Source organism: Haliaeetus leucocephalus, unplaced genomic scaffold (genome assembly GCF_000737465.1).
Source record: "Haliaeetus leucocephalus isolate CR32 unplaced genomic scaffold, Haliaeetus_leucocephalus-4.0 Scaffold751, whole genome shotgun sequence".
Lineage (NCBI taxonomy): Eukaryota > Metazoa > Chordata > Aves > Accipitriformes > Accipitridae > Haliaeetus > Haliaeetus leucocephalus.
Genome location: NW_010973187.1, coordinates 14,077,511 through 14,102,380, shown reverse-complemented (window position 1 = coordinate 14,102,380; position 24,870 = coordinate 14,077,511). Strand labels below are relative to the sequence as shown.

General features: G+C 39.6%; 1 protein-coding gene across 1 annotated transcript in view; it reads right to left on the bottom strand.

The window, feature by feature from the left end:
• Positions 1–24,870, bottom strand: part of USP6NL (USP6 N-terminal like) — a 129,990-nt gene that overhangs the window by 70,657 nt on the left and 34,463 nt on the right. Inside the window, exon 3 of the mRNA XM_010580995.1 lies at positions 2,073–2,146. Within this exon, the coding sequence (XP_010579297.1) occupies positions 2,073–2,146 (74 nt within the window). The remainder of the gene's footprint in view (positions 1–2,072; positions 2,147–24,870) is intronic.

Here is a 24,870-nt window from a genome sequence, read left to right as displayed (position 1 = left end):
CTGACTTCCAGCAGCTGTCAAACAGAATGCAGCACGAAGTCTTCCCTCAATGAAGCATTCACTCATGTTCCTCTCTTCTACTCCAACTGCTAATTTTTGTAAGACTTGCAGAAATTTAAGTATATTTCAGCTATATATTCTTCCGGTATGGGCTATGCACAGGTTACTGGGTATGAAAAGAGGCCACCACTCAGATCACAAAATATATTGGGTTGGCATGGCAAGGTTTTGGTAGCAGGGGGGCTACAGGGGTGGCTTCTGTAAGAAGCTGCTAGAAGCTTCCCCCATGTCCGACAGAGCCAAGGCCAGCCGGCTCCAAGATGGACCCCCTGCTGGCCAAGGCTGAGCCCATCAGTGACGGTGGTAGCACCTCTGGGAGAACAGATTTAAGAAGGGGGGAAAAACTGCACAACAGAAACTTCAGCCAGAGAGAAGAGTGAGAACATGTGAGAGAAACAGCCCTGCAGACCCCCAGGTCAGTGAGAAGGAGGGGGAGGAGGTGCTCCAGGTGCCAGAGCAGAGATTCCCCTGTAGCCCGTGGGGAAGACCATGGTGAGGCAGGCTGTCCCCCTGCAGCCCAGGGAGGTCCACAGGGGAGCAGATCTCCACCTGCAGCCTGTGGAGAGAGGACCCCACACGGAAGCAGGGGGATGCTCAAAGGAGGCTGTGACCCTGTGGGAAGCCCGCACTGGAGCAGGGTCCTGGCAGGACCTGTGGCCCCATGGAGAGAGGAGCCCAGGCTGGAGCAGGTTTGCTGGCAGGACTTGTGACCCCGTGGGGGACCCACGCTGGAGCAGTCTGTGCCTGAAGGACTGCAGCCTGGGGAAGGGACCCACGCTGGAGCAGTTCATGAAGAACTGCAGCCCGTGGGAAGGACTCACATTGGAGAAGTTTGTGAAGGACTGTCTCCCATGGGAGGGACCCCATGCTGGAACAGGGGACGAGTGATGAGTCCTCCCCCCGAGGAGGAAGGAGCGGCAGAGACAAAGTGTGATGAACTGACCCCAAACCCCATTCCTCGTCCCCCTGCGCTGCTGGAGGGGAGAAGGTAGAGAAAATCAGGAGTGGAGTTGAGCCGGGAAGGAGGGAGGGGTAGGGGGAAGGTGTTTTAAGATTTCTTTTTATTTTCTCATTATCCTACTCTGATTTGATTGGTAATAAATTCAGCTAGTTCCCCCAAGTGAAGTCTGTTTTGCCCATGATGGTAATTGGTGAGTGTTCTCTCCCTGTCCTTATCTTGACCCATGAGCCTTTCATTGTATTTTCTCTCCCCTGTCCAGTTGAGGAGGGGAGTGATAGAGCAGCTTTGGTGGGCACCTGGTGTCCAGTCAGGGTCAACCCACCACACACATGCATGTTTTTTTCTTATTAAAAAAAAACCAAAAAAAACCAAAAAAACAAAACACAGCCACTTGCTTAAGTGCACACTGTGCAAAACACCACCAAGTCTAGCATGTAAAATATTTCATGAACTCTACAAACAAGTCTGTTGCTCAGTACTCCAATGACATTTATAAAGCCCATAAGTGTTACGAGAATATGTGAATACACTGTAGGCATTCTAGGCATACTCTGTGCCAGGCTTTTACTTGACAAGGGGGGAAAGGGAAAAAAAAAAAAAAAAAAAAATCAGGGTCTTTTTCAAATTCCTCACAGCAATCTGACAAACAATGCAGTTCAGACATCTTTTAAGTTCTCTGTAATGATTTAAATGTTTCTATTACCATAACCAAAAATTAAATAAAATTAGTCTTTTTGATCTCATAGATATATTAAGCATCCTCAAACACCCTGGTTTCATTACTTCTAATACATTACACTACCTTAAAATAGCCCCAAAGCAACTTGCCATGCACCTGAAAAAATGAGTTGATTGAGTCATTACCCAGAATATCCCCCATGGTGGGAGAATTTAATTCACCCAGAGGCCAGTGTATCATGAAACCATCAGATTAGCACTACATAGAGTATTTTAAACAAAAGCTAGTGGGAACCATGATTCATTCTTTAAACAGACATATTACTAAGATTAATTATAAAATGTCTTTAAAATTATTATCAAGTTGACTTACTCTGTCATACTTGGCAACTATTTCTGCTCGTTCTTGGGCAAGTTTGATAGCAGCATCCTGCTCGGCATCTGCACCTGTGGAGAATCAAAATAATGCTGTTCAGATTCTCTCCCTCGTGAACAAAGAACTGCAGCTAAATACTTGGAAAATAAACTTCAACTTCAGAGAGACTACTTGGATGGAGAAATGCCAAAACAATTGTATCAAAGCAAAATATGACCTTGGTGCATGTCTTGAATACTGTTCAGAATAACATACAATTATTGGATGGTATCCTAATTGCTGAGTTTAGAATGTTCCCAACTTTCCACCAAAGCAGATATTAAATAAAGTTCAAAAAATAATACCCCACAATCCATTAACTGAAAGACTGAAGAAAGTAGTAAAAGCTACTAGTTGCCAATTCCACAAATATTCACATAGTCAAAGAAAGCTGAAACATACGCTACTGGTTTAAAAAAAAAAAGTGTGAACTATTTACAGGATTTGTTGAGAGGGATTAGAATAATGATGAATGCTGAAGAAATACTGCATGACTTCATCTGAGAAATTGCCTAAGACTTATTTCTCAGAAAACAGGGAAGGATGTCGTTATAGTGTCAGAACTGCAACTTGAGCAACCCAGAGTTGGAAAAAGCATAAGGATATGCAACAGGAAGGTTGACAGGCAAGAAAAAACAGATGCATGGGTAAGCACTGGACATGAGTACACTGCAGATGCAGCAGAGTTTACTACAGTAGTGAAGTTAAAGTTTAGACAAATCTGGTTTGATTGAGAGAAGGTGAAATAGACTGCATGTGTAACTGAATTAGGTTCCTTGGCATTGTTGTCTTAGCAAAAACCATCTCTAGAACATGGACAGGAATGTAAAGAGGGCACCAAGAAAGGAGAAGTAAGAGAGATGCTGCTTTGAATATTCAACAACATAATGCACTTCAATATCCCAAATGCAATTATGATTTCGAAGCAATGAAGCAAATCAGTTTTAATCAATGATAAGTTTGTGAAAGATTCAAGAGTTGATTTGTTTCGATTATTAAAAAGCAATGAACTCCAGATAAAGCAAAGCTTTATAAAGGTTTGAAATAGTGTTCAAGCACACACTGTTACAAAAATAACTCCAAGTGTTTCTTCTTCGCTATTTAGTTCACAGCAACATAATGAACTTCAGAAATCGTACATATCAACCATCTGGGCCAGGAAATAGAAAAGCAGATCAGATATTATAGTTTTCTATTGTATGACATTATTAACACATTTATTTGTTCAAACCCAGTATTTCTTTAATAAAATTTACCTACCTATTTCTCAGATATTTAGACAAGAAGTTGTGCCAAGGTGGCCTTCTAAGCCATCTGTTAAGAGATTTAGCACGGTCTCTGCATGTTTTCACTTGAAGTTTCCTTAGGGGAATGCACAGAACCTCAGTATGCCCCATCATGGACACAAGCACCAGCATTCAGGCAACAGCAACACTTGTCACAAAATTCCCCTAATGGAAAGTCTGACTGCTTCTTTAAAGCTTTTGTTTATGATCTCCAGAAGTTACACTTTGTTATGCTCATTCTGCCCCCCTTCTGCTTGCCACCATCATTTGCCAATCATATTACTCCCATTTGTTAGTAAAGGCATTGAGGTCTGTCATTTTTTCCAGTGTGCACCAGAACCAGCACAAATGTATTTACACAATTATCTGAGGAAGAAAAAAAATAAGAATTACATTTGCTATATTTGGAAGCTATGCATCTCTGTGTCACAACACTGATAAATAATTTCCTCCCTGTAAGGCAAGAGGTGAGTAGACTCCAAGCAGTGCACAGTTCTCCTGCTCCTTCAGGTGCTGGATCCACCTTTATTCCTAAGCTTAAAGAGGACTACAAGACAAAACAGTTTGGTTTCAGGTTTGTTTTTCTCTGACACAGTTTTATAGCAATCACAAGACTCTTATCCCAGCTACCTATGTGAACTCTGACCAAGACACAACTCTTACAGGCCAAGTGCAGCACCCTTCTAGAACCGCACCCCAGCACTGTCACCACAAAAGGGCACAGACTGAACTCTGCGCTACTCTGGGTGCATTCAAGCACTATATGTTCCCCAACACAATTATAACAATCTGGTTTTTATCCTTTACTAGTTGACGTACTATGCCTACTAAACTGACAATGTCCACTAAAGCTACCAAATCTACACTGACATAAAGCAGTAGGTGAAGCCTAGTTTTACTTTCGAAGTGAGAAGCTAAAAGAACCATAATCAAAATCAAATTGCGTTTTCTTTTATAACACACAGAGATCTGTGCTTACAGTAAGTTTTATAGAAGGTCAAGTATGGGTTTTTAAAAACTAAACTTTAGGTTTGCTTAGAAAGCTGACACTCCTTCAGAGAATTTAAGTACCAAGCAATCCTAATCTTTACTTCTCCAATGGACAGATGTGGGGGGAAAAGCTCACTTGTTTGAAGTATGACTGCTGCTGGGCTTCAAGAAATGGGGAAAAAAAATCCTATCAGTATTTTCCCAGTAAAAGAGAGATTAGATTTGATTTGAAAAAGAGTGTGGCTGAATAACAAGTAGTCAATATTGCAATACATAGTAGTCGACACATTCAAGTAGTAAGTAGACGATACATATTTTATTAGCAGAATTAAAAAATAGATTACTACATTTATTTAAAAATCTACTCAAAAGGACATGCACGGCTCTTCAGCAACACAGATGGAATAAGTGTCAGAAGTTGGAACAAAGTCTAAACCTTTGCTTAAAAGAATGCAAAACTGTATTTGCACCAGAAACTGAGTCCTGATTTATGCTGAAAACATGGCCATGGCTTACCTTCCTTCCCTCTGTATAAGTAACATATGAATGAAAGTTTGGCATGTTGTATGCTTCATGACAATTCAATTACATTTAGTGTGGAAATTATCATATTCATCGCCTTTAAAGTAATCCTCTTCACTTTCTGCCAGAATCATCTTAACCTTCTAGCTGCAGTGAGACAGTTTAATATTACATTAATCCATCCATACTGAAAACTCAGAAAACAGCTTGAGATGGGGACAAGAGGTTATATTTTGGGAGATAAGCATAAAATATGATTTTTTCTTATAAGAGGAATTATTTAAATATCTCCAAGTTGGAAATTACACAATGATTCTTGATAAAGTAAAAGCTAAATATGGGAACAAGAAAAATTCTTCATGAAATATCTTCCCAGGCACAAAAATATATCACTACATCACTATGAAATTAAAGACAAATAACTGGTATTCTAAAGTCTTATCAGTTTTATTCACTAAGTCTTATCTTACTGAAAGCAGTTAAAGATGTGAAACAAGTATGATTAAATTTTCTAATTAAAAGTTAGCATTACAGAAGATCAACACCACATTATACAGGAAACAATGCAATCTCAGATGAGGCTGACATTAATATACAGTCAATCAACTAGTACAGAGAACTGATTTTGACTAAAAACTGAGGAAATATTATCAACAATCTGATGATAAAATCTGCCAGTGATGGCATGCTAAACAGCACATTTAAGCCCCCCAAAATTGGTCAGGCTTACAAGGTACAACAAGCATGCTTAAAACCCTGCCAAGCAGCAATGTCACACATCTAGCTTTTGAAAAAGGTAAATCATAAAGAGAAAAGCCAGGAACAAAATTTTCTGAAAAGTTAGCCTGATACACTTAACAGTCCTAATTAGAGAGTATTTTCACCTTATCACTCTGCCACGCTAACCCGTTTTCTATATTTACAAATATTACAAAATTCTAAGCTTTGAAAAGCAGCATGCAAAGGAAGCGAAGCATCATTACAGTCAGAAAATCGAACAGAAAATCCCAATCTACGATGACATGAAAAAGGACTGACATAACAACCAGATAACTGCTTTTCTGATACACTTGGAAATCAGATTATCTTACTTGTCAGTGCTGCTGAGATGACTAGTAAACTGCTGGATTTAAACTTTCAAAAGGATACGACTAGAATCGGTCTCATTTTGCAACTCCCTGATTTTAAACCGGTAAAGAATCAGGCCTGCTAAATTAGACATCTATGGACTGCCATCAGCCCTACAAAGCTAGAGGAAAGCATTGCCTGGCATCAGTACAAGCTTTCTTCCTTTGTTACTCTAATAAGAGTCTCTCCTTACCTCACCAATTATTGAAGAGTTGAAAAAGACACAATTTCTTCAGGAAGAGAAAGTGGTGATGGTATGTAAGAAATGTTAAGTAGCACAGGCAATAAATTAAACTAGTCCTACACAAAGACACAATTCTAATTAGTCTCCAGTACTTATTTTCTGAGAGAGGAAATAAGTGATCTGGAGATGCCAGCATCACTTAGTAGCAACAAATTTACAGATGAATTCTGGGTGTTATCCTGCCATCCACTATTAGGTTGTGTCTGTGTGCATCACAATTGCATTTAAAATAAAACCCCACATTTTTAAAGCTGGAAGGGTTTTTTAAATTTCAAAACCACTGTCCAGTTCAGCCAACTGATACAAAAATTGAAAAATGTCACAATAAATTAAAATAAATTCTTAAAACTGACAACACACAGGCTTCTTACAAACTTAAAAACTAACTGGAAACTCCCAGTTCCTACTAAGCAGCTGCAATTCTAAGTATCTTGCAGCTTGTGAGAAATATTGGGGAAAACAGTTTACTTTTCCAGAATTCGAGATTCTTCCAATCCTAAGGAACAAAGGCAAGTGCCCTAAACTTGGGCGAGAAGGAACTAATAAAATTAATAGACATATTGCTAACAAAAAATACGGGATGTTCCACTCAAAAATGAATGCAAGACTATGGACCTACTGCCATAAGTGATGTATTTAATGGCAAAACAACAGATCCAAGTAAAAAATAAACACTATTAAAAAGAAAATAAGGATGTGCCCTACAAATAGATAGAAAAATGAAATTTTGACTATTAGTAAAAATTTTTTTAAGGATAGAAGGTTTTGCAAGAAACCAGGTACTGATACAGAACTACAGTTTGACAGATCCAGTCCAACTAAAAAAGAAATAATCCTGCCTTACTCTTGCCTTCATACCATCTTCTCCCTTCTGTTTCACAGGGAGAAAAGGTAGCTGTAGGTGTAGGCATCTACAGACACCAGAGGACCTTTGATCCAAGGTCCCCCTATCATCCACCTAAAATACTTTTTTTTTTTGAGGGGGGGGGTGGAACCACAAGAAATGGAAAAAATAAAATTCACAATAATGTATTTTTGTATTAATTTATATTACCAAGCTAAACACTGAGGATCCTTCTTTGTAGCCCCAGCAGTGACTCAGTTTTCCAAAATAAAGGAGGGGAACTGATGACACTATCCCTTGTGTTTCCAGCAATCAAGGAGCAGCTGAACAGCCTGGCAGCAGCTGGACTGCTCCTGGTCAGAGGTGACTAACACAAACAGCCCATACTTACAACCTGGCTTTCCAACGCACAGCCTGACGGAACTGAGCTGCTGCCGAGTGAGGAATTGCCAGAAGACAGTAAAATGCTGGTCTTTCCCACAAGAAGAAAAGCTTCTGCTCTTCAAGGTTTACTAAGTAGCTGTAGTTTGAACTCTGTTTGCCTAATCCTGCATGGCTTCTAATCCTGTTCAGCTACAGAACTACAAAACAGTAAGGCACAGCATTTTAAAAAGTGACTTTCATCTGCAATCCACTGAGCATGCATCTCTAGTCCATGCAAAAGTAGTCATACAACTTATGGGAATGATCTTTGGGGTGACTCAAACTCACTAGTGATATTCTCCCTGAAACAGCCTAAAAATGGCTAGTTAGATACAGTACCTCACCTGGAAAAAGTAACAGCTGAGCGCTAGCTCCCTCATCAAGGTAGCACAAAACGAGTACCACCAGGAGCCTCAGCGTGTTCTTTACACGTAACAAAGGAATGTATAGACACAAGGCACATTATAGTGCTTATGCATAATCAGCAGCATAATAAATTGCCTCTTACAGATGTGCCATAAATTTAAGTAGAATCATAGAACCATTTAGGCTGGAAAATACCCTTAAGAACAGAGAGTCCAACCACAAACCTAGCACTGCCAAGTCCACCACTAAACCATGTCCCTAAGCGCCGCATCTACACGTCTTTTAAATATCTCCAGGGATGGTGACTCAACCACTTCCCTGGGCAGCCTGTTCCAGAGCTTGATAACCCTGTCAAGTAAGAAGTTTTTCCTAATATCCAATCTAAACCTCCCCTGGTGCAACTTCAGGCCGTTTCCTCTCATCCTATCACTAGTTACTTGGGAGAAGAGACCGACCTCCACCTCACCACAACCTCCTTTCAGGTAGCTGTAGAGAGCGATAAGGTCTCCCCTCAGTCTCCGTTTCTCCAGTCTAAACAACCCCAGTTCCCTCAGCCGCTCCTCATAAGACTTGCTCTCTGGACCCTCCACCAGCTTCGTTGCCCTTCTCTGGACCTCAATGTCTTTATTGTGGTGAGGGACCCAAAACTGAACACAGGACTCGAGGTGCGGCCTCACCAGTGCCGAGTACAGGGGGACGATCACTGCCCTAGTCCTGCTGGCCACACTATTTCTGATACAGGCCAGGATGCTGTTGGCCTTCTTGGCCAGCTGGGCACACTGCTGGCTCATACACAGCCGGCTGTCGACCAACGGCCCCAGAAATAATGCCTCCTTCTATGTGGCTGAGGGTCAGTATACTAATAGCATCCTGCATAATCTTATCCCAAATTCTGAAAAGGAGATTTCTCCCTTTTTTGTACTTTGACCCATCATCACTACTTCCTCAACTGCAGAGCAGTCTAAAAACCCCCAAAGACTTGGAACATGCTAATTTGTTTTCCATTATTTCACTCGAATTCTTACTTGTTTGCACATTACACATTCCACTACACAAAGAGCTCCACTGGCACAAATTCCTGTCTGCAGGCACTACCACCAGCTGCTACGCATCTACACATTCAAAGCACATATCAGAGCTATAAACAAAACATTTTCTAAGTCTCTGGTCATATCAGAAAGTCCCTTTAATACCCAGGCTGTTTATTTTCCTTCCAGTCCATTCCCACAAACAATGAAATAAAAGCCATGACGTACATTTCATAGTATTTTGTTGTGGGTAAACGATGTTCAAAAAGAAAAATCTTGACAAATACCTGCACATAGATATTAAACCTGCCCTGAACAAAAAAGATTAAGCATCATTTATTATACTTTATTCTTCTCTTCATGCAGAGGGAAGAAGTTTTAACATAGAGTGATAGTTAGTTAGAAAAGCAATCCCTTTTACCTAGCAACACCTCCTCAGGAAAACAGTATTTCCAGAAGTTAACTGAGCTACATTTCTTCCACCATTAAACATAATTATCTACCTTAATAGTATTAAGTATTTAAAACTCAAGAGTTATCACTAATCTAAAATGAGATAAGTAAAACAGCACATGATATAAACAATTAAAGACCAGTACATAAAATAAAATGACATTTTACCAGTCTTCAGATTGTGATTTTCTGCCCAGTCCTTGTAAAGCTCTGTTTTAGTCTTCATGAAGTAAATTTGTTTGTTTCTAGACCATATTCTAAATCACTTTATCAAAAATGAACGGGGGAAAGTTCTCCTCCTCCACTTGCAGCATTTGCTCCACATAACCGAGCCACTTGACACATGCTCCTTCTTTTTCAAGACACGGCCCCTCTACAGTTACACGAGCTGCAGATATTCAAACAAAGATGCCGTTTGTGAATAAGAAGTGTCATGCAGGCACCATGTTAGTGTTCTCCACTGCAGCCCACAGCCCTGCATTCCAGCTAATAATAAACAAGAGGATTTGAACAAACAGCCTCAGAGGACACGACTCCTGTAACACATCACTGTTACGCTTTTGGGTAAGAATTCTTACTGGTATTTACCAAGTGCTGCACAAAAAGCATCTTATTTAAAAGACTTACTAGAAATGGGGCTTGAAGTACCCTATTTCTGGCTTATTACTTAAGAAACCATGAAATTAAGTTACTCTAAAAATACAGTTTAGATTTCTGTAAGTGATTGGCATTCCCTACTTACAGAATGGAGATTTTGCATATTTTCTCTTTAAAACTCCTTTACTGTTCAGGATATCTTGGGGACCTGAAATACCTAGGATTTCAGGAGTTGACAAGAATGTTTTCATTGACAGAAGTATAAAAATTCAAGATTTAACATTGGTAGAAATTGTCTGCATCCTCAAAACCTGAAAAACAAATCTCCATGCCAAATATTCCAAGGACACATGCATTAAGCCATTCTCCTGCATAGATTTTAGTCCTTATACGTGCTCTCTCAAGCAAAATGTCAGCTGCTGTGTGATGCTTACAGCCAGGAGCCAGCCAATTCCATTTCTTAATCTAAACAGGTCAGAGCACACACACTACCAGACCTGGCTTGGAAGACTTGTGTGGGCTTCTAGCTCTCTATGAAGCCAACAGAAAGATGATTAGTGGGACTGTTCAGCCTGGAGAAGAGAAGGCCCAGGAGGACCCTATCAATGGACGTAAGTACCTGAAGGGAGGGTGCCAAGAGGAGAAGAGCGCCAGGCTCTTTTCAGTGGTGCCCACCGACAGGACCAGAGGCAACAGGCACACACTGAAACACTGGAGGTTCCCTCTGAACATCGGGAAACATTTTGTCACCGCCGGGGTGACCGAGCACTGGCACAGGTTACCCAGGGAGGTGGTGGAGTCTCCATCCTTGCAGATACTCAGAAGCTGTCTGGACATGGTCCTGGCCGACCAGCTGAGTGGCCCTGCTTGAGCAGAGGGGTTGGACCAGATGACCTCCAGAGGGCCCTTCCAACCTCAACCATTCTGTAGTTTCCTTGCACCCTGACAAGTGTTAAAATGCCAGGAACAGGAGATCTGATCAAGTGCATTGGACTATTCTTTTTTCCCCAGGGACAGGGACTGGGACTGGGAGCAGGGGGAAAGTTCCTTCAGTTGTTTTAATGTTCCTCCCCACATCACCTGGCAGAGCACTGAGCCTGGAAACAAGCAACAGCTCCTTTGTCTTTACCACTGACTACTACTCATGGATCCTACCAAACCCAGGTGTCAATAGTTTAGTCTATGGATTCAGTATGAGTTTAGACTGAGCTAGTGTGATATCCACCACTAGGCACATTTCCCTCAAAAGCAGTGTTTTCTTACTGCTGACAATCACATGCACACAGTAGTAATCTTCTTGCTATACAAAAACTGTCTTCCATTTTTCTCATGGTAGAACTACTGAACTGGTTTTATAAAACCAACTACTTTCTGTTTCCTTACCTGAGAGCATATTTGTGGGAGAGACAAAAAGAACTCACACACAATGAAGACAAGTACTCGTTCCAGGTTAACTCTCTCAACAGATACCTTCACAACCTGAAAACAACTTGCTTTTTAACATTGATGGTACTTTTCTACCACGTACTACCCTCACGCAGCAATAAGTTAGGAGCTGTATTACACTGATATTTTTCACATATCTTTAACTGGTTTTCAAGTTTAGCATGTCTATTTTTGTGGGCGTTTTCAAGTAAAGACGCAGAGAAAAAGGAAGATTTTGGCTTAATTGAAACTTTTCTCTGTTCAGAAACAAATGAACAAAAAAGCCAAAGGTGGAGTAAAACTATTCATAAGATAAATATACTCCACTATGCTCTGCACCAACAAAAAGCCATTCCAGCAGCAAAACACATGCGCCCTTTCCCCCTTAATGATCAGCATTCCTTCAGAGTAGAACCTGTTGTACTTTTACTGCATGAGGAGTAGTGAGTGGAAGATATGAAAGTAAGGATTAAACTTTCCTGAAGTAACATCATTGAACTCTCATCTTAATGAAAAATCAAGTTTCACTACAGCAGAATACTTGCAGTTCTGCAACATTCCCTATTAGTTGCTGCACAGTCACCAATGGAAAACGGTCACTTTGGAAATTAGTAGAATTAACTGCTACTAAAATAAAATTTTTAAAAAAAAAAAAACAACACTATCTCAAAGCAGTTTTAAAGTGATCCCCAAAGGACTCAAAACAAGAGAAAGGAAACCAAGGCAGCCCTGCTAAGCAATATTCCACAGAGGAAACCTGTGTCAAAACATGAAATTAGAATTTAGTAGTCTAATATATATTGCAAAGAATTTAAATCAACTACTCCTTACTATCTCGATTTTAAGCACCAATTGACTAAAGGACTTACAGGAACGCTACCAATACTAATCAGTTATTGCAATATATCTATGACTATTTTTAATAACAGAGCCTTGCTAATACATATTAGTTAATAGAGCATTTAAAGAACTAAACTCAGAATAAACCAGCAATAAAACAGAAAAAAACACAGTCTAATAAAACACAACTTGGCCATTTACTTAGTCTTAATTTGCAATTATTTTTTATATGTTTCACATATGTAAGTACACCTTAAAATTAAATCACCTCTATCAGCTATGCCTACAACTAACCCAGCTGGAAGCTGCAGGTTGAATGCTCATGTCTTCACCTTACTAATAAGCCTTATGAATGTTACCACAAGGGTTACAAAGTGGAGCAACAAGAACTGGCAGGGTTCTACTGTAATTCCATTTTACAAAGTGTTGTGTGTGCAGTCATGAGCCAGAAGATAATTAATTTGCTGAAGGTTAACGTAATCAGTTGCAAAGCCAGAAGAAACCATAATTGCTAATTTGCAACAAGCTACACTGAAAAGAGTAAGCCCAATTTTGAACAATGCTCCCTTCTTGAAAGAAAAAGGGGAAGAAAAAAAAAAACCAACACACAACCCACCCTCCTGCCGAGGACTCTGTCAACACAATCCAAAACATTTATGGCACCTCTTAATAGACTTAAATGCAAAGACTTGGGCTGGCTATAATTTGGGGCTTGCCAGTATGTAAAGACTGGTCTGACTTGTGCAACAACTAGGTAATGTCTTATGTCTAAGCTTAAGTCATCCTTTCTTCTCCTTCTTCCCAAGGGTGTAGTTGGTATCTGGCCTTTTCACTAGTTTATTATTATTTCTTCTCTTTCCTCACTGCTATGAAAGGGCAGCACTATGACCATTACGAAGCGGTCATTCACCTATACATTTCATCTTTAAGGACATGTAAAGGCTATGCTGACTTAAGTAATGTCAGCCCTACAAACAGCTGTTCAAGTGGTGATCAGAGCAGATTTGCATTCTCACTGTTCAACGAGATAGAGAAAGCGTTGTTTCTGAAACACATTATAACCCAGCAGCAAAGAAACGACAAAGATACAGTCTTCATGGAAAAAACACAGGAGGTTTTCTACTACACGGAAAACATTTTACAGTCTTCCACCAAAGCTTAAATTTCCTGGAACTCCTACTGTGGATAGAACTGATCCCGCTGTAACATGTAATCTGTTTCATCTACAGCCCATGAGTATTACTCCCACACTCCCCTTGAAATCCATGACCTTTCCCAGTACTAGTCCTAGACTTTATAATTAATGTCTTAATAAAATATGCTGCAAATCAGCTGCTGTATTACATGGTAAGATCAGACACTTGACCACAAAAGCAGTATTGGCAGATAAAAAGCAGGAATATTTCAGGAATTTCACCCTCAACCTAAAGTAAGTCAAGTCATCCTTTCCACATGAGCACCTTTTCAGGTATTGGTTATGACTTTAGAAGCAAATTTAGCTGAAAAAGACAGGTTTTTTGATCCCTTGTACTTTAAAAGTATATTGTGTCTGCAGTCCCCAGAGGCTTTTGAAAACTAAAATATCCCCTCTGCATATTGACGCTACTCATACTTCTTTTAACCGTGACAGGCTACTAAACATACAAGCAAGATGATCTTTCTGAAAGATTGAACGTAACAATTCTCTGCAATAAATATCCTCTTCGTTTTCCCAATGCCATACATCAGGATGACATATAAAAATCATTTTCCCCAGCAACATAAGTTGAAAGAACATTTTAAAAAATTATCTGAAGTTTTGACATAATTTCAGACATAATTTCAGATTTCCTGTATTGTACATCTTCATTAGTAGTAGACCATGAATGTTTTCACAGCACTAAGATTTGCAGTATCAATTTAAACAGTAAAATGTTTCTAATATTTTAGATTCTGACACAAGCTAGAACATTTCATAAGAGGAGTTATGCTTCCTACATTAACAGACTTATATTTAAGCAGTCAGATGACACACTGCACTAATTATGTTAAGTCTCCCGATTAATCATTTTTATCTCAGCATTAGTCAAAATTAATGGAGCAAACAATAATTATATTTTAGAATTCAGCATTAATGATGTGAAGTCTATTTCCAGCTTAAAGCATCACCAAAACAATGCTCACACATACCCTGGATAAAGTTTTTGAAAGGGGCTCTTCATTTTTGAGGAAGCTGTTTCATTTCTTCTCTAAGGCTAGAGAAGTTACAAAAATTCTCTAGTTACAGAAGTTTCATCTGTATTTGTATCACTTACTGGCTAAAATAAAAAGGTTTGTTCCTCTACACAGACAATCTTTGAATACTCTGACATACACACAGTCCAGCTCATCATTTAATTACACAGCCAATTTAACTGATTAAAACAGGAAGAAAAGCAGGGTTTGTTTTTGTAGTAGACGTTATTCTGCCAGTTAATAAGACTAAAAAGCTCCAAGCTGGCTCAGAAAAACACCAGCACTGACTCAAGGTGGCAGGAGTAAAACTTTACCAGCACCACGGGGAAGAAGAAACTCCCCTCGACCTGCCCAGTGACCACAAAGCTATTACCTAATGGCTGACACTACGTTCTTGCTCAGTTAAACACACTGCTGAAACCTCATTGGACCTTGCATGAGATGGAGAAGGAATCGTTCACAAACAAGCAACAGATGAGCAGTTACTGATAACACTAGCTTTTACTTACCAGCTGCATATATACCACCAGTCTTTTATTTTTCTGCCTTCTCCTAGAAGAGACCTCATGAGGTACCCAGGGATTAGTCCTTCCCCAAAAGCATGAGAAAACCAGCCTTCAGCCTCTGTCCACACTTCAACTTGAGCCTCCCAGACGCCAAGCGAGTGTTCTGCCTATTTGGGTGCAGCCTGTGCATGGCCACACCTCAGGATTTATTTTGATGTTTTAAGCTCAGTTTCATCCTGATACACAACAGGAAAATAAAATCTTAAATACTGCAAAAGTTCTGGCAGGATGAAAAAGCATTTCTTGCTTTATTCCAGCAAAAGTGTGTTACACTAGTTACTATAGGCTCCTGGACAGGCTGTTGTGATCCATACCATACAGTGTGGGTCTAAGGTGACCTTCCACCTACTAAAGAGATACACTGAAGGAACCATCAGGAACCACAGTACCAGGGACAGAGGAGCTGCAAGGCCCTGCCATATTCAACTTCAATTATAATCTTAACATATTAAACATGTTTCCACTAAAAAAAAACTGAGTTACATGCTACAGCTCTGTTCACTGTAGCTGAACAGCTTTCTTCAGCTACTATGTCTCCGAGCTATTCATCTTAGAGCAGATAAACATTTTAACTGCAGTAATACCCTAAGTACAAATAGGATCCTCTAAGTAAATCCTATGAAAAGTCTGAATGGCACCAGGAAGCTCCTATGACACTAAACCTACTCTTGGTGACTCTACGATAAGTTTGAGTAAGTCCGCAAAAGACATCAAGGCAAATTTCGATACCTGCCTGCTTATAATATCAGTCATGTCTACACAGCACGAAGTAAAGTTGCTTTGAAAAATCAGCTACTTAAAATATCTGTCATTCACTTTATTAAAACCTAAAATGAAATTTGGGAGAGAGGAAAAAAAAGACTGAAATCCGCTCTGAACATTTAAGTGTCATGCAGCAGTATATCGATGGTTTTTTACGTTTGTAAAGTGGTTACAGGAAGGGCTGGAGGAATAAGAGACAGCCAAATGGTGGGTAAATAAGTTTGTTGAGCAGCAGCAGAAACTGGGGAAGAAAATGCTGTCAGTTTCTTCATCCTTGCTACAAGAAAAGGAAGTTAGTGATAGACAAGAAGGTTCTGTTGTTTTCATTTTCACTGATTGAGGACTTGTAAACAAAAGAGAGTAAACAGCTATGGCATTTCCCATGCGAAACAGGAATTAGGGCCTCGAAGGCTGTCCTGTGTTCTCTGGGTCCCAGCCTCAAGCTGAGGGAAAACACAGCAGAGCAGCTGCAATAAAGCCCAATGACAGACCCACCAAATTGAAATCAGGTTACATTCATACTGGTATGTACCAATACCAGCACAAACTTGTTTGCATCCATTTAGTTTGCATCAGCTAAAACATTTATTAATAAAAAACAACTCCAGAGCTTGGTTAAAACAACATAAAGAAAAGAAGAAAAAAAAAAAAAAAAGATCAGTCCCTCAAACTTTGTGGCTGTTTATCCACAAAATATTGTGCCAGTATGATAAACCTTCTGGCTACGTTATATCCATCACCTTTATTTCAATTAATCTTTGCTAGACATAACACCCAATTAGTTCTTAGATTTAATCTATCCATAAACCTTAGGACAATCTGGAAAAAAAGTCTGGGTTTTTTTCCCCAACCTGTGCCAGGGAGATACCAGTTAAGCACAGACAGCGCTGAGATCCCATTATCACTGAGAGGTAAGCCCAAAGCTGCAGTAGTGTAGGACCACAAAACAAAAAAGACATTTGTTTGAATATTTCATTTTAAAGGATAACACAGGTTCATCAGAACAGAATTCGCCATAGAGGTTATACATCTCCTTCAAGTAAGGGATCACAGCGAGATGTACCATTTGGCTCATTCTTTGGATACTCTGAAAATTTTTTACAAATATCTGGTGTTCACATAAGATGACAATTATTAAGTTATTCTGCTGTTGCACAGAAACAATGACTTTAGTAATCAGTGCAGTAACAGATATATCATTAATACTTTCTTTTTACTGCTTTAGAGGGAAGATTACAAGCATTGAGGTACTTCAATGACACTTACAAACCTACCATCAAGTTTTCAATGCTACTTCTCTCAAAATCGGTACTTTTATTTCAGTACTGATGCAAGATGAAAAGCTACAAGCACACACTGCAAAGTTTCTGTTACAAGACAAACATGAGGTTAATTCTAGTCTAGGCCTTGTGCACAGGCATCAACGAAACAATTCATTTCTATGTTAATGCTGAAGTCAATGACAAACAAAACAGAAGAATCTGATCATTTGTCATCAACTCTCGTACCTCAGCAGAAAATGACCTGAAATGGCTAAAAAGCATTTTTTAACTTGGTACAGAGACGAAAAGTCTACTTCATCTAATCTGAACACTGACACAATACTTTGCCAACACCTATTCCAAGTTACAAGGATTAGCTCTAGGATAATAGACAAATAAAGCCTTTTATGGTTTTCAGTCCTGCTCAATAACCTATTTCATTCCACACAGATTGCTCTCAGCCTCTGCAAATTTCATATCCCTTACAGAATCAAAATCCATAGTAAGCGTCAAAACTTGGTTGAGCCCATGGAGCTGCATTCGGCAAACAAGCATCCTGGAACCTGCTAAAAGCAGACTAACTGCAGAATCCTCCCAAAGAAGGGCAGACACAAGCTGTCCTCTATTAGAAAGCAAGGGGAAGAGCCCATCTGTACTCAGCGAAGCACGAGTTGAGATTTAAACATAGATCTACCCACTGTCTGCACTGTGCTTGTAGACAAGCAATTAGGATATTCAGCACTGTGGGGAGGGTTCCAGTTCTCAGTTGTGCAGCCTGTACAGACCAGGAGCAACAGGGCTGACTGGTTACCCAGACATCAACAGAACATCAGAACTCAACTCTTCACAAGAAGATAGCTTTGAGCTCTAACTACAGCCAGCAGCTGCAGATAGAAATCTTACTGGTCAAAGCACTTGGTATGCCTAAATTGCCTTTAAATCCTCTTTTGACTTACAGATGTAGCCACAGTGGTCAGACAGGAAACCTTCCCATGAGATCTAACACTCATTCTAAAATTCATCAACTTCACATAAAAGTTCAGCAAGTTCAAGTCTGAAATTTTCATCAGTGAAGTTAAACCCAAAATAATTTGTGAGGGAAAAAATTTATCTTGATTATGAATTTTGGTTCCCTCTTACCTTACCACTGAAGACATTTCTTCAGTACACATTAAAATCCCAACATTGCGTTTCTGATGTTACTATAAACAAAGCCAAAGTACCTCCTTGAAACAAGGAATGGTAATACAGTAAACCAAGGCATCATCTCTGCAAAGGTATTCCCGAAAGGTCTAGCAATAGGATAAGAAATGAAGAGGTTGAACATAAATGTGGCTTCAGTTACAGCATTTCAGAAGGATTAAGAGCTATCACTCCAGTGGCTTCAAACTTGATGAAAATCCAATAGCCTTTCATCAACTCTTCCGTCTTCAGCAAAAGTACAGCTGTCACCTGCCATCACATAAGTCTGAATGCGAGTGAAAATGACCAAATGTTTCTCCTGGTTTAGAACAGTTTCTGAAATTGGTTAATTTACCCGCAAACTTCTTGTTATGACAGCAAGTTCTTGAAAGATTTCACAAAGAATTCAGCCTACCTTAAGGCTAGGAGAAGAAAGAGATAATTTTCAACTTAAATTTATTTTAATAGCATTCACACTAAAGACAACAGCTTTTGGTGCGTGTTAGCCATCAGTACAAACCTTACTGTACTTAGTCTAGAAATTCTGCTCACTCTTTTTTAATCTTTCCATACCTCACTTTCTTCCCTGGCATAGAAAAAACAAGGGGTGTAACTACTGAACACTATAAAATTACTCACACATGCTCTCTATCTGCCAACAGCTGCTGTTTTGGAAGAGCACATATAACCTAAAAATTGACAATAGGGACCAACAGTTCACATTAGTGTGATAATGCTATAAAAATGTAGAAAAACAAAAACATCAGAAAGTACTTTGTACCTGAGGTACAATAGGCTGTTTAATCCCAGGGTAACATTCAAGCCATCTCAGACATGCGATGTTGACAGGTTTCTCTAAAAAAAATGAGTCAGATGCACATCCTGGGGGAAGTTCTCTCTCTGATTAAAACAGTATCACAAACAGCCATTATTCTTCAGGTGCTATTGAGCTGAGGTGGCGTTTCACTGAATCACAGGCTCCAACACAATCTAAGTCACATTTTTTTCAGATAAACAGATAGATCATCAAAGAGTTTAAGCAAAGGCACAAGACAAATACATGGATTTGCAATCCAACTAATCAGGTTTTACTGAATCAAAAATCTTTGGTGGGAATGTAATGAAAGGCTACTACTGTTTTGAGTGGCCCAAATCTATTCAGATGCTGTGGATGCAAGCGCAGGCTATAACATATAGCTATAGCACCCAGAATATCAGGGCTGATGGAAGTACAGCCTACCAGCTGTGGCTTAGACACTTTAACCTGTACCCTGACACACAGCACACTGTAAAGAGGCAATGACCTGTATAATTGCTTTCTGGAAATATGACACCTTCTGAGACTAGAAAAGCAGAAGAGTGACAATTTACAAGTCATACCTAATTAAAAGCACAAATGCGAACAATATGAAAAGAGGATATGGGGCGGGGGGAGGGAGGGGAAGTGTGATATTTAGAGAATGGCATTTTAAGAGGATGATGTACAAAACTGCCAGAATTTAATTAGCTGTCAAGTTAAAGCATGCAGGGGTCATCATCAGTAAGGAGTAAGGGACTTAAAGGCGCTAGAAAGGCATTTTAAAACTCTACCCTTGCATCATAGGTAATTTAACGCACAAAACTATAAGCAAGCAACCCCAAAATTAAACTAACTAAATGAAAAAATTATTGAGCTGCTTTAAAGTTCTACTACCTTGTTACACAACTAATTCCATCAAATTTGAGTACCAATTTTCCCACTGTCTTGCACCTGTTTTCATCCTTCACACCTGTATATTAGATCAGCAGTATTTTGTATCTTTCTGCATACACAGTGCTGAAATGAAAAAAACCAAAAAAAAACCAAACAAAAAAAACCAAAAAGCCTAAAGGAAAACTCATGGAAATTTCCTTTCTGTGAGTAAGAAGGCAAAACAACTGCACAGGCTTAGCAAGACAGAGAAGAAATATGACACACAAGGCCGTGCCAGAAGATAGTGTAAAGGGGTCCACTGAACTATAAGTAACTTTCAGAATGACAAAAAAAAAAAATCCCATAAACAGAGAGAAAAGCACAGCTATTCTCCAAAGCCCACACAGCTGAGACCTGTGGAAAAACTTATCAGCACAAAAGGGATATAAACAAGATGACTTTAAATTGGTTTCATTTAAAAAACATTATAGCTACCTTTTAGGTAGCTCCAAGTTAATCAATAAGATACCATACAAGTAGGGAGCTACCATATTTATAAGCTACTGTGATGGTCTGACTGCCAGACACAATTGCTATGTGGCCACTTCAGGGCAAGCAAGGCAAATTTCATATTCTTCAACCTCAGAAGTAACTAATTCTCAGTGAAATTGGTATGCCATTGCTACTCCAATACCACGCAGTTCCCTGATACATCATTTAGCCACGAGTATTTTAAGTTCAAGTTTTTAAGTTCATATAAATATAATACCAAACAGGTACAGCCTTTCACATGGGACTACAGGATTTAGACCAAATTTTAATTGAAGGACTTTTCAGTTTTGTCTCAGAATGAAGAAGAATGGTTTGGAAACAAACTCATCTGCAGTTGTTTTAATTGTGGAGGAAAAAAAAAAAAAAGATTTAAAATAATAAAAGAGAACTGAAACAGTTTTCATGTTACAGCAATTTTGTAACACCTTTGTATTAAAATAAATTATTCTCAAACCTGAGGCTGAAAGGGTTTTGTTGGTTTTTTGGTTTGGGTTTTTTTTGTTTTGTTTTGTTTTTTTTAGGTTTTAATTGGAAACAACTGTTTTCCCACTAATAAGAAATCTATGAACTCAACTGATGAAAGATGCATGACAGATAAAAGGCAGGCAAAAATAGGTTGGAGAGGGGAAGCGCATACAAAATACTGCATAAAAGTTGTTTTAAATTACAAAGGAATCACAAATTGCCAAGAAAGGTAGCTTAGTCAAATAAAGCCCAAACCAAATCACTGTTAAATAACAATTCTACAACAAGAGGAATGTTTAAGATATGTCAAATAAAACCACCCCCCAAAACCACCCCATATTCAAGCGTATTCCCGTTAATCCTAATTTGATCATCTCTTCTACAAGCTTCCCATATCATACCATTTCTGTAACTAGGACACAAGAGACATAACACGTTGAGTTTTCCTAATGGAAGTAAGGACTTCAGTAATTCTAACAGTTACCAGCTAAAATTGCTCAAAAAATCCACTGGCATACCAATAAAAACTGTCTCAAAACCAATTACTACAGATCAATAGTTGGAAATGTTAAGAAGGGGGTTTTTTTGACAAGTTTGGGTGTTTTTTTTTTAATTAACATGGACAGATGCTATCTAATATTACATTAAGAGGGCAAAAAGGAAAATGTAGGAGGACATCATTCAGACATCCTGTCCTGGATTTACAGCACTTGTTGAACATGTCATTGCTCTTTGTCTTCAGCTCTGCTGGAAGCTGCTGCTCTGGGCTGTGCTGGTAAACAGGATCATGTGAGTGCATTGTAATCTGCCACAAGAAAAACAAACCTGCTGAATTAGCTCATGCTACCATCACTAGCAGTTTAAGTGAAGTTGGACTGGAGAGAACTCGCAGGAACATATGCTTGCAAAGTTTAAGTGTGTCCAAATCCTCAGGGTATCGTAGTGGGTGGACCTTTGGCTGGCTGCCAGATGCCCACCAAGCTGCTCTCATTCCCCCTCCTCAACAGGACAGGGGGAGAAAATAAGATTAAAAAGCTCATAGGTCGAGATAGACAGGGAGATCGCTTACCAATTACCCTCATGAGCAAAACAAGACTTGGCTTGGGGAAATTAATTTACTGGCAATCAAAAATAGAGTAGAATGGTGGTCCTTCCCAGGATCAACTTCGCTGCTTTGGTCTCAATTCTTCTATCTCCTCCCCACCCTGAGCAGTGCAGGGGGATGGCAAATAGGGATTGCAGTCAGTCCGTAACACTTTGTCTTTGCTGTTCTTTCCTCCTCACGCTCTTCCCCTGCTCCAGCATGGGGTCCCTCCCACAGGATACAGCCCTTCACAAACTGTTCCAGTGTGGGTCCTTCCCACGAGCTGCTGTTCCTGCCAGAAAACCTGCTCCTGTGTGAGCTCCTCTCCAGGGGCCGTAGCTCCTACCAGGAGCCTGCTCCAGCGTGGGCTCTCCACAGGCTGCAGAGTGCATATCTGCTCCACCATAGTCCTTCATGGGCTGTGGGGAGACAACCTGCTTCACTATGCTCTTCTCCATGGGCTGCAGAGGAATCTCTGCTCTGGCACATGGGGCACCTCCTCCTTCTTCACCGACCTTCGTGTCTGCAGAGTTGATTCCCACACATTTTTCCCCACTCTCCTCTCTCGCAACTGCTGCACTGTGGTTTTTATCCTTTCTTAAAAATCTTATCAGAGAGGTGTCACCAGCTTCACTGATGAGCTCAGCTTTGACCACTGGTGGATCTGTTTTGGAGCAAGCTGAAACCAGCTTTGTTCAAAGCAGGGGACGGGCCCTGGCCTTTTCTCATGCAGGCCACCTTTGCAGCCCCTGCTACCAAAACCTTGCCACCTAAGCCCAATATGGTGGCCAACTAGAAACTTTCTCATGAATTTAGTACTTAATGTTGAGAGAGCATACAAACACAAGTCATAAATGTCAGTCTTCAACACATTAATGCATAATCTCTTGATCCCCTTTCTCCCCCTGAAATATCAATGCTACTAGAACTTCCACTTATTCCTAAAAAAACTCATTAAGATATTCTATCCAATGTCAAGATCATAAATATGGGATAGAAGACTGCTGATGTTCCATGCAATTCTATAAATACCATTTTAGTTCAGATTGGAAGAGTGCTTTTGGAGCAAATCTCCAGATCATCTCTATTTACCATTCTTCAGTTTGCACTGGGAAGCGACATGGAAGTATGCAAAAAACTGGATTCCTTCCAGGTTAAACTACCTGTGAGATGGACTCCTAACTCTAAGTTACGTTCTGCCCAAAGAATAAGGCCAAGGTTTGATCTAGCCTGAAAAACCTACTGAAATACAGAGGGATGTTGGACCCTCAATTTTCCTCTCTAGAGCTATGACTACAGTGCCATGCTACCTGCTAACACAGACACGGTCTATAGGCTGCTGTTACATTAAATATGCAGCACAGGCCCCAGCGCAACCAGTCATGCTTTGATTTGCCTAAGCATATTTGCTCATTTTTCCCTTTAGAGCCTATCTGCACTATTTATAGAACGGCTTTACATTCTTATTAGTTACCAGACAATGATTGTTAATACATGTTCCATCGCTACAAATACTCTTCTGTGAAGCTTTATACATTATGTAAAATAGGCAATTATCACTGCACAGTTTAGAAGGTCATTCCAACGCCTATAAACTAAATAGTAATGGGAATTGGAGTCTGTGTAGCTTTTTTTATTTTCCATCTATAGATTTGGCAAGCTCCAAACTAGCATTCATCCCACATATTTTAAAACCTAACTAGGGTACTAATTCAGAGCACAGAATTGACAAAAACATGTTTATTGATCTACATATCTGTGATTTGTGTAACGCACGCTCCACACAACAGTCTGTGAAGATAACATTTTCTATTACTGGGTGATGAGACATGGTAGCTCCAGGACTCTATGCAGCTGCAGCATAGATGAGGCAATTTTTCAAAACATGTTAAAGTCTTTTCAATGTACAGCTGTCATCAGAAAAAGGGAAGGATTAATCAGGTTTTTTTCTTTTTAGAAGGAGAAAAATTAGGACACAGAGCAACGGTGCAGCCATTTATCCATCACACAGAAAAGTGCAATGCCTGAAATCAGCAGTATATCACACACTGGGGAGCCCTGGAATCATCCCAAAAACACTGAACACTTGAAAATGATGAAGAATTGTTCCACTAATCCAAACAATGTGACCTCAAATGAAACAGAAAATATTTCTCTATGAAAGATCACAGCATATTCATGTTACCAAAGTCCCTTCGCTAGTACAAACAGTATTTCCTTTTCCACCAGAAAGAGGAAGTCTCAGATCAAGGCAACTTCTCACATTACAGTACAGTTCACAGGTCTCAACTGGAACTACTGCTATTTCCCACTAAAAAATTAGGTTTAACAACAAAAGCTACACTTCTACTCTGTGACAAGAATCTGTGTACCAAAGTTATTAAAGTTAAAATTCTGAAGGATATATTTCTAAAAACAAGTCTGAAACTTAGCTTTAACCTCTCAGAAATACTCCTGACAAAAGGGAGATAAAACATGGCACAGAAAAGAGTGCCCTTTAGTCAAAATATTTTGGAGGAAAATCTAGCATATAGTGTAGACTAGCAGACACAGTGAAACTTGCCTATTCACACTCAGGTCAGTCCTGTCCTCCCCCACCCCCAAACACTTACTTGCCTAGTACATTAGATAAATCTCAAAAGAAAAACATGTCTCATCTGAAAACAAGGAAAAGAAAAAACAAACATTTTCCCCTTCAATTTCCAGGGAATAAAAATATTTGCCAGTCAATAAATGCAGATAGTTTTGTGCAACCTGATTAACCCATAGCTTACAGGCCTCTGCCACTTGCTTTTGGAGAAATAATGGACAGAAAGATTGCATTTTGAACACTTCACTTTCAGATATAACT